This window comes from Simochromis diagramma, unplaced genomic scaffold (genome assembly GCF_900408965.1).
Source record: "Simochromis diagramma unplaced genomic scaffold, fSimDia1.1 OVJJ01000802.1, whole genome shotgun sequence".
NCBI classification, from domain to species: Eukaryota; Metazoa; Chordata; class Actinopteri; order Cichliformes; family Cichlidae; genus Simochromis; species Simochromis diagramma.
Window position 1 is genome coordinate 8830347 of NW_024387492.1, and position 15983 is coordinate 8846329.

The following is a 15983-nucleotide window of genomic DNA, read 5'->3' on the forward strand; positions in this document are numbered from 1 at the left end:
CTCCCCTCTTCATCTTTTGAGTGATGCCATGCGTAGGCATGCCCCCACCCTGCAATGGGGGTCAACAGTCCTTGTTGCTGTTTATACCAGTGTCACTGTGCATTCATCAGTGGAGGACACTACGGGTGCCTTCAGGGGATGGACTGAAAAGGGCTCTATGGTTATTTCAATCCATTGTTGTCAAGGAAGGAAGGCATTAGAGACATTTGAATCCTGTTGTGAAAAGTACAAAAGAAGTCATCATGCAGACTATTCTGTAAAATCAACATGTTACAAGTAACTATGATATATGCAGAAGGTATAAAGCAGACACTTGTGTCTCTTTAAAAATGACACATTTCAATACAAAACTACTCCAATGTGATAGATCATATGAGGCTGACATACATTTGATACTACTGTATTTTTGTATTTCACTGAGATCCATACGTGCCATCTGCGAGTCTGTTTGTTGCCTTGACAGTACACAGCTCATCGTCATATGGACCCCAGCAATTGGGTGGGTACATCCACTCTATAGCAGCAGCTCCCAATCAGCTGAGCAGAGCGCTGAAAGCAGTCACATGTCGGATTTCGGTTTGCGGTTTTTTTTTTTCTTTTTTTGCCCTCCACGTGTCAAGATGCACGGAGGAGAAGGCGTGACCAAAACAAACCCGCTGATTGGTTTGCAGCTAGTCACCAGCTTGTGTTCAGCAAGAGGGCTGTTCTCTTAAAGGGCCAGTAACCTTTTATTGTGGTTATTATTATGTTATTGTTATTATTATTCATTTCGACAAACCATGCAACAAAAGAAAAAAAAAAACAACTAAATGTAAATTAGCTTTGCACCTAAATAGCTTTTTTTATAATTACTGAAGTAACTCGAAAGGCTTCATTCATGTGCCTTTTCCTCCTGAGATTTTGCGTATAGCTTATAATATGAGTTTATGTCAGAAATGCACTAATCCGTATCAGGTATAACATCGAAAACCAAACAACAAAAAATAAATAAATAATTTACTTGAATATTTTCAAAGGCTGCCGTTACTACTTGGACTTGATTAAAATGTAATGCTTCTTTACCACTACTCACACGCTAAAAAGTGATATCTAAAGCATATCCTCTCGATGTATTATGTTTGCATAAACAGGCTGACTCTGGTCCTTTCACATTATTAAGAAGGGGCGGGTCCGGGGGGCGGATCCGCCCCTTCTCCCCGTCTTTTTTTTTTTTTTGACACAGAAAAAAACAACCCCTCACTCTAGTCAGCAAACATTCATGAGTAGTTGTAATGCGAGGAAGGTACCGAGGCTCATCACCGCAATCTGTAGGAAAAAAAGATAACAGCAAGTTGTCAAGATACCACCGATCACAACGGAAAACGCGTATATTGGCGGTGAGTGTAACGCCCGGTTTTTCTGATTTGGAGAACGAGTCTATCTGCGCGCGCTGAGCTGTCGCGTGCCGCCCGTTTGTGGGAGTTTATCAACAAATGTGCGGGCAGCTCGGGCATGCCCGGGCAGCGACGGGAGGAGCGGACCTGTCAGGTGGCTGGCGTGTGGCAGAGAGCGCTTCTACATGTGTTTCTGTCCGTCTCTCTATGCTAGCCAGACTTCCTTGTCTTGTTTTCTTTAACGGACTCGGTGAAGAGGGGACAGTGACGGGTTGAATTTGTCACCTCTCGCGCGTGCTTTCCCCACGTCCCGGGCTCCTGGTTGCTCCCGGTGTTTGACAAGCGACAGGCGTTATTGTTCGCATATTACAGGTAATTTAGCGAAGGTTTATCACCCGCTAATGACTGCGGACGCTAAAAGTAAGTGGTTTTGTGTGTAAGGCAACGTGACTGGTGTCTTTTTAGACGCTTTTCAAGTTTGTTTTAAAGGTTTTATTTCTCGGGAGGACGTGTCAGCGCCGGATAATTGGAGCAATAGTAGGAATACAAATAAACGCGGTCCTGGTTTATTCTTTAATACAACTAGTTAGTTGTCGTGCGTTTTCGGTTTTCTTTTCTTTTTCTTTTTTTAACACTAAAGTAAAGTAAGACTAAAGACTAAAGTAAGTTGTCTCTAACTGATTTACATAACAAAAATGCATTGATCTAAAGTCAACTTTATCTGCGTTTGTCAATGGTCGTTTTGTGCGTGATGTTTTGACAAGCTTCTTAAGGTAGGAGATGCGATGGTTGCGAGTTTTCTAGATGCGTAAACACGCAAGCGCTCGAGCTCGGGGTGTTTACGCTCTGAGCTGCCCGAAATATGGTCCTTCTGATGTGGATAAATCGCAGTAGATTGCCGGCGGTCCTCTGTCGAGTCCTTGCGGTCGATCTGAACCTCCTTGACGTAAATGTCGGTTAAAGTCGATTATTTTTGTGCAGTTTTATCGCACTTGCACCCCAGGTGTTAACTTCCACATGACAAAACCAAACGTAGATCACCAGAAAAACTGCAAAAAATGAAAAAAGTAGGTCATTAAATAAAAAAAATAATAAACACCAGACTACTCTTTTCCTATTTTTTCCCCCCATTTTAATAGGTTTTATTTTAACCAGACCATGCATCCAGCACTCCTAGTTGCATGAAAGCAGCAGGTCGCATAGCAGTCGAGTTCAGTGTTCGTGCTCCCCAAGTCCCAGCTTTGCATTGAGCAGAGCCCGTGCACAGATGGTGCAGCAGAGGGAGCCACTTTCTACTGGAGCTTTGAGACTTTTGACCAGCACTGTGGTGGCTGCCAGGCCTCCCTGCAGCCCCCAGGCAGTGTGTGTTTGTGTGTGTGTTTGTGTGGGTCTGCCTCTAGTCTGTGTATTTCCCTGTCTATGTTTGGGGTTTTGTTTTTATTTTTTTATGTGTCTGACAGTATGGTAATGCTGCCAGCCCTCATGATGACTGCCAGTGGAAATTCAAGACAGGGCTTGCAATGCAGTTGACACACAAGCGCACATTTGAGCTCAGTGAAACTTGCTGCTTGCATAACATTAATTAATGTACTGCTTAACTGGTCCGGAGGAGATGTTGGCACAGATTTGAGCAGTTTGTAACTGTATTAAAGCAGAAGTGAATTGACAAATTTCCCTGTTAAATGTTTTTCTTCTTCTTTTTTTTTTGGGGGGGGGGGGGGGTGTTGTTGGTCAATAATTCTGTTTTCCTCTGCCAGTAAACAATCGGATGAGACAAAGTGACTGTGTTTTTCCACAGCAGTTAAAGCTGCAGTTTCCTTGTTTGACTCCATGTGATATGACATCATGCAAAGAGAGCTATATGACTGCGGCCACCTCGCTCGGTAAACACAATACCAGTGTATCCAGTTTCAACTTTTTGCATACGACAACTCAGCCTGTTTGTCTCCACTTACACAACAAAGGGAAAAGACAGCCACCCTTGACAAAATGATATAACAGTAGTTCAGACTGGCGTGTGGCCAACAAGGAAGAGAGCGTGAGCGTATGTGTTCAGGAGGCATATTTGAGGATGGAGTGAAACTCGTTATCTCACTCACTGTATGTGGCGCAAAACAGTCTACCCTGAACAGCGGTTTCACTGTGGTCTCCCTCACGCTCTGCCCTCTGTGCAGCGCAGGTTAACGGTGTGGACAGGCGGCTATCCAGTGGTTGAGTGAGCTGGAACATGAAGTAAAGGTCTTAATATGGAGGAGTAGAATTGAATTCCCTGACAGTGCTCTTCTGTGAGGCACACTCTTCAGATTAAAGTAATTCTGAGGGAGAGGGGTGGGGGAAAAGCCTCTCCTGTGGATCTTTTGGCACTCAATTACAATTTGGCATATTGTGAGGAACAGCTTGGCAAAATGTGCTGCAGGAGGGTAGCAGCTCTGGTGTAGCGTTTTTAGCCGCCCACTGGGTCCCCCTATATAGGGTGTTTCCATACATTTGTTTCCTCTTATTAATCATCACTGCAATAAAAACAAGGTTATACAGTTGGCGGTTGTATGTTTATTTTTCTTTTACACATACGTTTACAGATCGGTCTTTTCTTCTGGCCGAGCCATCTCTGCTTGTTTGTTTTCAGTATTACCACGTGCAACATAAGCCTCTTAATGCAGATTATAATGACTAATGATTTATTTCCATTTAATACAGATAGGGTGCAATGCATGCCCATCTGCCAGAGGGCAAAGTTGCCACTGACAGCAGTGGGACATTTGGCAGTTTTTGTTTTAAAACAAATCACACCCAAATTACCTGCACGCCATGGCTCGTAAACATAGCCAAGAGTCAAACCTAATCCTGCTGAAACATTTTGTATTTACACTAGCAAAACACTTGTGCGCACAAATGCCGGTGATCTCATTCGAAATGTTTGATGTACCTTTCTTCTTTCTCTGCAGGAAGTTTACCGCTGAGGCGTCGGATGGATGATGAGGAGGAGGATATGTCACAGCCCATCTCGCAACTGTGGGGAACTCCCTTTAGGGGTGTCAAACACGAAGACCGAGTCGCACAGATCGCAGCCGGACAGGCCCTCGCCGCCGTCACCGCCGCCATGTCCACGTCGCAGAGCCACAGCAACAACAGCGTCAACACGCTGCCCTGCAGCTTACAACGGCAGCCTTGCCTACCGTTTCACGGTAAGGAGGGGGTGAGCCTGTTGAAGGTTATGCGGGCTTGTAGCTTTAGAAACAATGCGGTTTAACTTTGGACTACAAGCAGTTTATTTTATCTCTTGGGTTTCCCGTCGGGGGTGCTGTATGAGGAGATGCAAATCTTGGAGCATGAGACAAACAAAATGCTATTTAAAAATACCACTGCAAAACAGATAAGCCTAGAAATCAGTTCTGTGAGATCCCTTTGTGCTATAATATTCATAAGACTAACTCTCTATGTAACTGTCTTCAGTACAGTATTAGGCATATGCTTGTGACATAATGCGAAGAAAAAAATGAATCTGAATTTGATCAGTGGTTATTACAGAAGTTCCAGTTTTGTTTTACTTTGGATTTTAAATGATCATTTCTTTAAAAGATAAAAATAGACAACAATAATTGTAAAGCACGTAAAGCGACATACCACTGTTAATATGTGCCTCAGTTTTAATCCAATAGTTTTTTCCAGCGTCTAATCAAATCAGTATGACATCATGATAAGTGAATTAAACAGACGCTGAAGTAGAATGTTGTTTGCTTGTTGACTCGGTATCAGTGCTTGAGAGGTGCCTATTGTTCCGCCTTAAAGTCATCAATGCATAAACACCACTGACTGTTATTACCTTGTCATTCAATGTAATGGATGTCATGCACTTGGCTTTATGCCATCGCTCCACACAGTGTTTCTTAAAGATATTGCGTTGTTCTGTTAGGGCGAAATGTCACAGCGTTCTGCACACATGATAACATTAAAAAAAATTGTTTTTCTTCAAGTGGCACGACTGTAGGAAAACGTGCTGTCAGGCAGTGAGTAAACTCAGTGACACGGCCCAGAAAGAGGCGGCGGATCGCTGAGGATCTTGTTGATTTAATAAGGTGTTTTCCACCTGCCGTCACTCTTGCTCACTTTTCTTGATTGTGAACTCTTCACTTGTACTTCATGTACTTTGTAATTTGCCCAGTCATGAGACGATCTGATAAAAACCTGTTTTAGTTTTACAGACTATTATAGCATCATATTTATATTGTATATTTGCGTAGGCGAGTCAGACACAACAAGATAGTGAGCCTCGGTTTCAAAAAGTTTCTTTTTTTTCCTTTTTTTTTAACTGCCTAGTTTAACTTCATAAGCAAAACATTAGCAGTTTTACTGAACTGAAACTACTACCTACTCAAATCAAAAACTGCTTATATTACTTATGTAGGGATCTTGGCAGTAACACTGACCACAACTTCTCACCATTTTTAAAAAACCTAGCAACAACTGAAGTGCTAAGAAGCTTGATGTTTTCCTTTTAGGCTACGCCGGATTGCGTTTGCATTTTCCCGTTCACTTTGAGCCCATGGAAGACCGGGGAGATATTGAAGAGGAGGAGGAGGAGGAAGAGGACAGAGGGGAAGACATTGACAGCGTGGCAGAGAGACCCGAGGAGCTGAGTGTTGAGGTGCAAGTTGGTCGTAAACTACGGGAAATTGGAGACAAGTTCCAACAGGATCACGTTGAACTGGTAAGCCTCGCTCCCGAGTGGCGAAGCAGATCCACAGCAACCCTTACCTTCAAACACCAGCAACTCAAATCCATTTCCAGGCATAACTTGTAGAGACTCTCTGAACATCATTTAACTTACATTACACAAAAGAAGAAGTGAATAATATCTAAATGCTCAATTAGGTTGTTGAACCACAGTTTGTGCGTGCCAGTGAGATCTAGCGGCAGCAGGGAACAGCAGTTCTAAACAGCTGCTAAAACTCAGACTATATTGTGTTACCTTTTTTTTTTTTTTTTTTTTTTTTATTTTATACATGTGTCCTTGATTAGAGACACTAATTACAGCTAAGTTGTGCCAATTTGTGGCTCGCTCTTTGGGTAAAAAGGAGAAGTTTTGCCAGCTTAAATTACTGCAGCCCACATCGGCTAAAAATAGCCCGAACAGTCATTCAGACACTTTCTCGAGAAAACGAAAACTCTTAAATGATTATTAAGCCGTGATTTAGCAACTTCACGAAAGGAACAAAACCAAGAAGGAGATTATAAATAGATATCTATATAAACAACCCATTTCAGTGTTTTTGTTTATTGTTAGTCTATGGTCAGAGGCATCTCTGTCTTCTGAAACACTGAAACCTCATGCAGGAGTGACTAAATTTCTTTATTGTCTAAAAAAAAAAAACAGCTTTGTTGCTTGTAAGGTTACCTGAAAGTAGGACTCTTTAGGGTTTATTTCCTAATAAGTTCTTTATAATGGAAAAAAATTCCCAAACACAAGGCTCAAGTTGGAAAGCTCATCTGTGAACACATGTCGTGTAGTTCAAGATAAGCACTTAATTGTGCATCAATATTTGCAAAGCAGTTAGTGGACTGCTCATGGGCTTAGTTAATAAGTACAAATAAACTGGGACAGGCAAGTTTCTTATCTGCTGCCATGAGGATTTGCTTTGCCAGCAAGGTGTGGCTAATGCATTTGGAGAAGCATTCTGATGAAAAGAAAAGCTGTATACGGTTTTGAGTTTGGTGTAAGGTTTGAGAAAGGACAGGTGAGACCGTCACAAATGGGAGTTAGAAGCGAGTCTGTGTCTGGGTAGACTCGGTCGGCTGTTTATATGCTCATCTAAAAATAGAGTCTGACTCACACACTTATAGACACAGCCAGTAACATGACGGCTACCCACAATACCTCAGTTGTCCCGCTGCCTGCCTCGGCGTGTGTGTTTTCTCCGTGTGTTTTTGTTTGCGTGTGTAACTCTGTGACAGAGAGATAAGAGACTTTTTTTTTTTCTTTTTCTGTCTGCTGTCTGCGCTGGAGATGGTTTCATCATACAGGATCAGATACTGCTGTTGTAGGAATATTCCAAAGGGGGAATAATCACAAGTGCTCCTGTATGATATCCAATCACTTGTCTGTACCATCTCTGCTGCTATTGTTAGACTTTTTCACTTGCTTCTCCAAGCAGAAGTTGCCAGTGTGGGCCAATGTGTGGGTTTTTTGTTAGTGTGAGGCATGCTGTGTTTGTGGTTTGAGTCTTGTCCATCAATTTTGACTACTTTGGTGGCTGGCTGCTTAAATGCTCAGGTGTTACTTAGGGGGTAAAAACTGAACCTTTGTTACACTGAAGAAACGGGGAGGTGAGCGCGGATATTGTCCCTAAAAGTGGCGAACAAAACACACAATATTCCTCACTACCAACGAGAGTGAATGCATAAAGATGAGCTTCATGTGAAACACAAGGGTAGTGTTTAAATAAGCTCAGCAGTGTAAAATTAAGGCAATTAAGGACAATTAGGGTTACATTTAGCAGTGCTGGTTCAGCTCAGTCTGCTAGTTCTGCATCAAATAGCCTGTGGCTGGCTCTGATTGCTAGCCTGGTAGAGACCTTGGTGAAGAGAGTGCAGGGGGGGGGTTTGCCCAACAAGAATGCTTATGCAACAGGCTGCAAGGTCTGAGCGCGCCTGTTCAGGATGCCAGAGGGAGCGGTGCAGGATTAGAGACGAGGAGGTGGAGACAGGAGATTTCAGGATGCAGCAAGAACCCCTTCATCTGTCTGTAGCCCACAAGGCACGAGCACCCCAACGGAAAATGAGATGGTGGCTTAATATGAGGGAACGGTTTCATTTTTGCTTTGCTTTATTTTGATAATTTGCTTCCATTTTTATTTTTTTTGCTGACTGCGCTATTAAAGGAGAGCTGTGCTGAGCTGCAGCCACGCTTTCTTTGAAAGCATTTCACTTAGAGCTCCTTGTATTGAAGTCAGCAGTGCAATATTTAATTAGAGGGACAACTAAAATCTTTGAAAGGCAGATGAAGTAATGCTGCTGGGATGATTGTCAGATCCTGGGAGCTAAAACCTTTTAATATTTCAATCAACTTTTTCGCTTGAAACCAAGTAAATCATTATAAATATTTTCTGTTAGGAGAATGAAACTTCCTGGGGGGGTGGGGATTGAAGGTACTTTGGTATGCGTGTGACAGACAGGTTTTCTCGACACAAGCTAATGTTGTGGAAACATCCAGTCTAGTCGGTCATATGGTTTCATCTCACAGGGTTTACCACAGTTCACAATGCTTTACCTCAGAAACCTTTTCAATTGAAATCAGTGTGTGTGTGTGTGTGTGTGTGTATTGACTTTCACAACTGTCGAGTGTTGTGATTCTGATATGACAGGAAGCTTTTATACACCCGGCTCTTGTTGAGGCTGACAACATGTCTTTTCTTTTCTTTTGTCTGTCCCCTTGCAGTTTATGAGGCACCACAGACAAAACCGGCCTTTTTGGATGCGCCTTACCATGGCCCTGTTTGGCTTTTTGTTTCCAAGAGAGGCTGTGATTCCCCATCTGAGAGGGGAGCACAGATGAAGGGACTTCTTCCTGGCCCTCGCCTCAGCCCCTTACGTTCCGAACAGGAAATGAGGGACTGGACTGGATGGCACTGTAAGATGGAACACGGGTTTGGATTTTTGTTTTCTAGTAGAAAACGATGAGATGAAGAAGACACTGGTCACCGCTGGACGGAGACTGATCAATTTTTTTCTTGCTTTTGTTTGTTTGTTTGTTTTTTGCCTCTCCGAGAAGAAGCCATTCTGTTTGAAGAGATATTTTCGAAATATTTGTAAGATTACCTATTTTGTACAGTAAACAGCTCTTTTATTTGGTGTTTAAAGTCTTGAAGGACCTCCATCAGTCCAGGGAATGCCTTATTCTCTCCTGCCACAGCACATAGTCTTTTGCATCAAGTAAATCATTAAAAAAATGATTACATTTAAGATTAGGCCACTATGATGGTGACAGACTGTGGACGTGGACATTTCTGTGTGCTAAAGATACTGACTTTCAACCTTGAGGACTCAAGGCACATTTTTGTTTATCCTCCCAAAATAACTTCTCATCCTTTTAGTGTTCCACATCGGCTAATGTTTTTTTTAAAAAAAAAAGGTTGTTGTGACATTGTGGCAATTTATCACTGCGATGTCGGTCAGCTCAGATTCAAATTTGTAGATATAGGATGTTATAAAAACCTGTCTTTCACTGACATCATCTGCATCTCGAGTACCACGAGGGGCGTAACGGTACACAGAAACTTGGTGTTGTAGACACAGATTGATTGATCGTCATTCATTTAAACAAATCATGAAAGGAAACAGTGCAATTTCATTTGACAGAGCTATTGAATTTGAGAAAACATCAGTTGATTGGCTGTGCAACACAAACTCAACATGTAGTGAGAGTTAACACAACATTAATCCTGCATAATAATATTGCCACAGTGCTTGGCACATTTCAAGGCTAACTGTGTTAGCATGCTTTAGCTACTGGACTAAACACAGTGCAGTGTTGAGTGCAGCTTGCTTGAAAAGTGTGCAGACAAACATCAGAGAGCACACCAAACCGAAGAACTTTCATGCTGAAGGAACACGTGCAGAACGGTATCGTTACACGCCTGAGTACCACTCAAGCTGGAGGTGACGACAAAAACTGTGCAGATTCAGACACTGTTTTTGTAACGCATGTATACTTGAATTTAGGTGTACTAGAAAATATTTCAAGACCTGACATAGTGACGGTGATTACGATTTCTGTTTGTGATGCGTGTCGAAACCAAATGAGCACAAACAAAGTCAAACAAATCTCACTCGTGGGATTACGATCAGGGAAATGGAAACAATCAGACAGCTGAGCAGCTTTGGGGGAAAAAAAAATCATCATTCCCCCCCCCAAAAAAAGGATTCCAGGTTGTATTTCTCTGGCTGGGTTGACAATCTGAGTTTTTACCCTTTGCTCCATCGCTTTGGGAGTATTTTAAAGGGTGAGCAATATTCAAGCCAGTGGACACAGTAACCGTCTTTAAGTTTTCAGCTGTCAATAATGAGCAGTATTTGCAGTCAGACTTCCCCTGAACATGCCGCTTTGCAAACTTCTTTGTTACAGAAACATTTTGGGGTTACGTTAAAGAGACGCATTTTTATTTTATTTCACTCCAGGTGCACCTGATGTGCTAATACGCATTATATCTCTGTCAGTGGTACATTCAGCTTCACTTAGTAGGAACAGCTTCTGTACAGTTTAAGAACCATTTTTAGTAGCGCGAGAGACGCATCTGGGGGCAGGGCAAGCGCTACACATCCTCACTTGACACCTGCTACTTTAGTGACACATTTTACAGCAATGCAACCACTGTTCCATCAATGAAGTCTTTAAGGACTTTAAATATGAAGTTAAAAGGACTCATTTGCTGTATTTTCTCAGTCTGTTGCAGATTCATGATATAGATTTTTGAAGACACTGTCAGATTTTTTTTTTCTTCAGGGAGTAGTTAATTCTGTGACACTTGCGTTGTGCTAAAAACTTTTTTTGAATGAGGACACGATGCCAAGAACTCACTCACTTGATGCCAGTTAATCTTGATTGATGTCATACTCAACACCGAACAAGCAAACTTGGTTTTCTTTAAACATTCTCCAAAGCAGTTTTAACTCAACATCAGCCTGTAAGTGTGTTTCAGATTGTCAGGTTTTTGTCTTTGAATTAAACGTTTCCTGCAAACACTGATCGCTGAGCCAAATCAGATAGCCATGACACTTTTTTTTTGGTCTTCAGTCCAAAGCTTTTTGCTGTCTTTCATTAACTACTCCCTGCGCTTAACAAGAAAAGTTTCCTTTAGCTTTTTTGAGAGAGAGATAATTTATTCTAATTTATTTTATGTATATTTGCCCAGTGCTACTGTATAAATGCTATCTCAGTGTGTACAGTCCTTTTCTTCTCATTGTTGAGGTGCATTCAGTTGCGTGTTTGATGCCTGTGTGTGGGGAGGTTGGACTAAAGCCATGTGCCTCGTGCGTCCTCACACCAGCGGTGCGAGTCTTTACAAATCATGCGAAAACCAGACAATCAAATGTACAAAATGTGCCTTGTGAGTAACCGACCTGCCACATCTTCACCATCGACACTTGGCATATCTCTCAAAGTCACTGGTCACAGCTCCTGTTTCACTTGGGCTCTGTGAGATCAACTTCCAGAAAAATAAAATAAAAAATAAAAAAATCAGTTTGACTTCTCACAACAGCTTGCGAGGCACAGGCTCAACCTTTGACATCTCTCAGCACGAACGGCGAGTTTCACCATGCAAACCTTCTCAATATCAGAAACGACTGTTTGCAATCAATGTGCACTGTAAAAAAAAACTATTTTTATCGGTATACTGTATTTCGCGCCTCTCTCTTTCTACTCCTGCGCTGATCTTCCCCTCTAGATGCTTGAAACTTTTTAAGATCTGTAAAATGCTGGATCGGCCTAGCTTGTCTGGGTTTTTGTGCTTTTTTTTTTTTTTTTTTTTTTAAACAAAAACAAATCTGCAGTCTAGTAGGGGTTTACGTTTATAGGAGGAATGAGCCACCATGGTGCCCAGAATTCTTTTGTGAGATGGGTAGAGCATCCACTCAGTCGGTGTGATGTTTATCTGAGCCTGTTGTTACCAACCACTGTTGCAACCTCGACTCACGTGAAACATTTGTTTTATATGTTTGACCTTCAGTGTCTTTAATATCAAAATTTTTCAATTTAATAAAAAAAAAAATGTATATCCAAGAAAGAGTACATCTTTACTGTCAAGTGCTGTGATTTGGTGTTTTTTATACATTAGACATGATTTGACTGAGCTATTGTTGCTATCTTTATAAAAAAAAGTCTAAATTTTACCACACTTTTTTTTTTGTAAGAACTAGAACAAGACAACTTTTGCTTTTCTACAAATGCTTTTTTTTTTTTTTCAATGTTGAGGCATTTTTGATTTTGGATATTGCCAAGACTGCTCTGTCACTCTCAGTTCAAGGGCTTTTTTCGATAATATGTAAATGGAGTAAAAATGCATGTCCAACATTCCTGAAAAAAAAAATCTGTATCCTAAGGGTTTGAATGTAATTTAATGGAGTGAAAAACCACAGTATCGCTTTTAATACATGAACTGAACAGTGGGACTTACTTCAGACTCCTGTGCTCGGTTCGGTGCACAGAGTTTGTGTTGTCTTTACATTGCTTTCTTTATGTTCAGAGTGGTCTCAAGGATTTCACATTCATGTGTCCTATGAAGTGAGACCCAGTCCAGATGTAGCAGTTTTTGTTAAAGCATTGGCTGTGTTATCTTTGGGACTGCTCTGTTTCTCCTGAACAGTTTTCAAACAGTGCAGGACATTGGTGTGATGGAGGCACTGACGGAGGATGGGGGATATTTTGTTTTGTTTTTTCTTTTTCTAGTGCAATATGCTGTACATAAGAGCTTGGCTCACAAGATCTTACGATTTCTCTCCATTTCTTTTGTTGTTAAATGGGTACATTGCCGTTTTGTTTTTGTTTTTTTCATTAAAATTTTATGGATAATTGACATGACTTGTGTTTGCTTTCTTTTACTAAGCATCCCAAAGTTGTCTTTCTTTGTCTGGTCATTATTTGATAGAAAAGACCAATGTACACACATCCAAACTAGGTGGAGGTATGACTAGCAAGATGCTACATATCATACAGAAGTTAATAGGTGCCCTTACTGAGACAACCCTCTCATTTATCTGGGCTAGGGATTGGGAGTACACTAGCTCTTGGCCACCTTATTCTGGGTTGTCAACCTTAAAGTAGGACTCTTTTGGATGTGAGGCAAACATGTTAACCACTATGAGGAGCCATTACAGTGCCAACATATCAATAAAATGAATTTCTTTCACCAAAAAAAAAACTAAGCATGTACTTCTTGGATGGGCTGCAGTACAATAAACTGCATTGCAAGCCATATACACATAGTACAATAAGTGCAAAGAGTTCTTTGTGTTTTCAGGGTAACACAGAAAAAACTAAACTATACTAAAAATGCAACTGTTTCCAGAGCTGGAGTTAATAGTTTTAAAAATAAGTATGTCATTTGGGGCACCATCTGCCTCAGTTTTAAGCATTCCTTTAAATGTTAATTTATGACAAGTGGCAGCCAAAGTTTCTTGTGTTGGTTGTGTATCACCCCAAGATGGTTATTCTGGACTTAGCATGTTTTAAAGTTAATGTGAGATGTCCTGATGACCCAGATAGATCATTTTGCAATAATTAAGAGCGCCTAGCTGATATTTTCAACTGCAGGGAGATCACCACAACCATTGGCATCAAAAGCACATTGCAAGACACCCTCACATCTGCTTAGTATGATTTTGAGATTAAAATTTATTGGTGAACTTCCCAGTGTATTTAAAGTACCCAGAGCTACCGTTATATCTTTATTTTAGGCTAACTAGTAAAATGCTCATAGGTCAAAACCTGTCTATGTAGACAGGTGGCACAGCTGGTGTGATCCTGCTGCAAGACTGTTTCCACTTTATGGACACAATGAGTTCTTGATATGATGATAAAAAGTCAAGCAACTTTATTTTATGTTATCATATTACATCTTGAATTAAGCAGTTACCGCTGTGGGGTATTTTCCTGCTTTTGTTGTAAACAGCTTCTGGTCTGCGTGTGTGAGATGACACAAACACACATGCAGTTAAGTCCCTCAGATTTGGGTGGGTTTTAAATCAAGATTGACTGATCAGACTAACATCATTTTAAATGTAAGGACTGTTTTTAAGATTGTAACAATTTGTAGTCAGTCATGATCTACAGTCTGTAACTGACTTGGCCGTTGAAAAATATCCCATTTCCTTGCTTGGAGAAATTCTTGGGTTGCTTTTGCAGTATGCTTTGAGTCATTATCTATTTGGACTGTGAAGAGCTGTCTGTTTGGTTTTGCAGCATTTGGCTGAATCTGAGCAAAGTGTATAGCCCTGTACACTTCACAACTTCTATCAGAAGACACATCATCAATAAACACTAGTGACCCAGTTCCACTGGCATCCATGCACGCCCGTGCCATAACATTGCTTCCACTATGTTCGACAGATGATGTGATATGCTTTCTCTTCCTTTCCATACATGTCACTTCCCATCATTCTGATACAACTTAATCTTGGTCTTCTCTATCCAAAATATTTTGGGGGTTTTCCAGAATTGTGCAACATTTTCAGATGTTTTTGGCCAAATCTAACCTGGTCGTCTTGTTCTTGAGGGTAATCAGTGGTTTGCTCGTTGTTGTAAACCTTCTGTATTTCCATTTAAAAAAGGCTTCTTTTGATCATGACAATGATCTCCCTGAGAGTGTTCTTGACTTGGTTAGATGCTGTGGAGTTATAGTTCTTGACCATGGAAATAATTCTGTCATCATGTTCCTTAGTTGTCTTAGTGGTCTTTTGGGACTTTTGGTGTTGAATCCCATTGGATTCATGTTTTTTTAAGAGCGTAAATATCTATAAGACTGACTGTTGATTTGGCCACTCCTAAGCGTTTTGGTTTATATATATAATGGGGTTTTTTTTTGTTTGTTTTGGTTTTCATCATGGGGATGGCCTCCTTCACTAACCTCAAGGAACTCTAGGACATCAGTTTTGCTAAATCTGAGAAAACAGTATAGCCTTGTACCTTTCATAATTCTTCCTGCTACTTCTATCATCAGTCACACTAGTTACAGTCATATAAGCACTAGTGGAAGCATAGTTTCTTTTTATCCAGAGAGGGGATTTTTTGTTATCTCTCTGTTAGCTTTAAATTAGGTCTTGAGCCTAATGATGACCTCCTTCACTTATATCAATATATTTTTATGCTAGCATGGTTATGTCTGTTTACAGTGGTGACAGTGGGCGACAACCAACACAAATGTGTTCCTGTGCAGTTTTTTTTTTTTCAGAATCCTAGGTACACAGTGTTTGACAGTGATGCTTTACATCAGTAGAATGCTGACTGGTTAACAAGTGGGCTGGAACAGGAACACAAGTGACAGTGGGGAGACGCCTCAAGACATCAAAAAGTACACACAGTGCCTGCAGTGGACACTTTTCTTTGTTTTTAACACTCTTTGTATGCTATAACTTCCTTCTTTTCTGAGACATGTCGCAGCGAATGTTTTTGCCACTGCCTATATCAGTCGACAAAAGCTCTCTGCATGTAGACGGACAGTGAATGGACTGCCAACAGACTACTAATGTGCAGAACCATAATTTCCCCATTAGACCTCATATTGAGAGTTGCAGTGAAAAGCTACCAAACCAAGTTCAACACAGAGAGTCAACTTCAGATTTCTGCCTAATTTGTCATAAAATAACAAAGGAACATGGTCACGAAACTGCTAAACAGTCAGTTGTTCAGTTACTTTTAAACTTCTGCAAATGGATGCCTGTGTATAAAGCTGTCTGTAATTACTAAACAGTTAATGCAATGGTCAGTAGTGTCAATAAATACACATCACTGCAGTCCATTCAATTCAATCAAGTCACTACACCACCAGCATCCGTAGGAGTCAATATCCAGTAAACATGAATATATGTGGTGTGTCATTTCGTTAGCTAAAGTGTTTT

The 15983-nt window shown here is 40.9% G+C and overlaps 1 protein-coding gene across 4 annotated transcripts; it reads left to right on the forward strand.

Annotated features, from left to right (window-relative positions):
* Window positions 1-1224: 1224 nt before the first annotated feature.
* Window positions 1225-12943, forward strand: LOC120725148 (bcl-2-modifying factor-like). 4 transcript variants are annotated; one of them, XM_040017853.1, is made up of 5 exons: window positions 1390-1745; window positions 3172-3256; window positions 4319-4558; window positions 5873-6081; window positions 8809-12943. In XM_040017853.1, the coding sequence occupies exons 2-5, from the start codon at window positions 3211-3213 to the stop codon at window positions 8923-8925; spliced, it is 612 nt and encodes a 203-aa protein (XP_039873787.1). In that variant the 5' UTR covers window positions 1390-1745; window positions 3172-3210; the 3' UTR covers window positions 8926-12943. The 4 variants fall into 4 exon arrangements, with proteins under 4 accessions (XP_039873789.1, XP_039873787.1, XP_039873790.1 ...); XM_040017855.1 differs by lacking the exons at window positions 1390-1745; window positions 3172-3256 and adding an exon at window positions 1225-1376; XM_040017856.1 differs by lacking the exon at window positions 3172-3256 and having other exon boundaries at window positions 1392-1745.
* Window positions 12944-15983: the final 3040 nt, after the last annotated feature.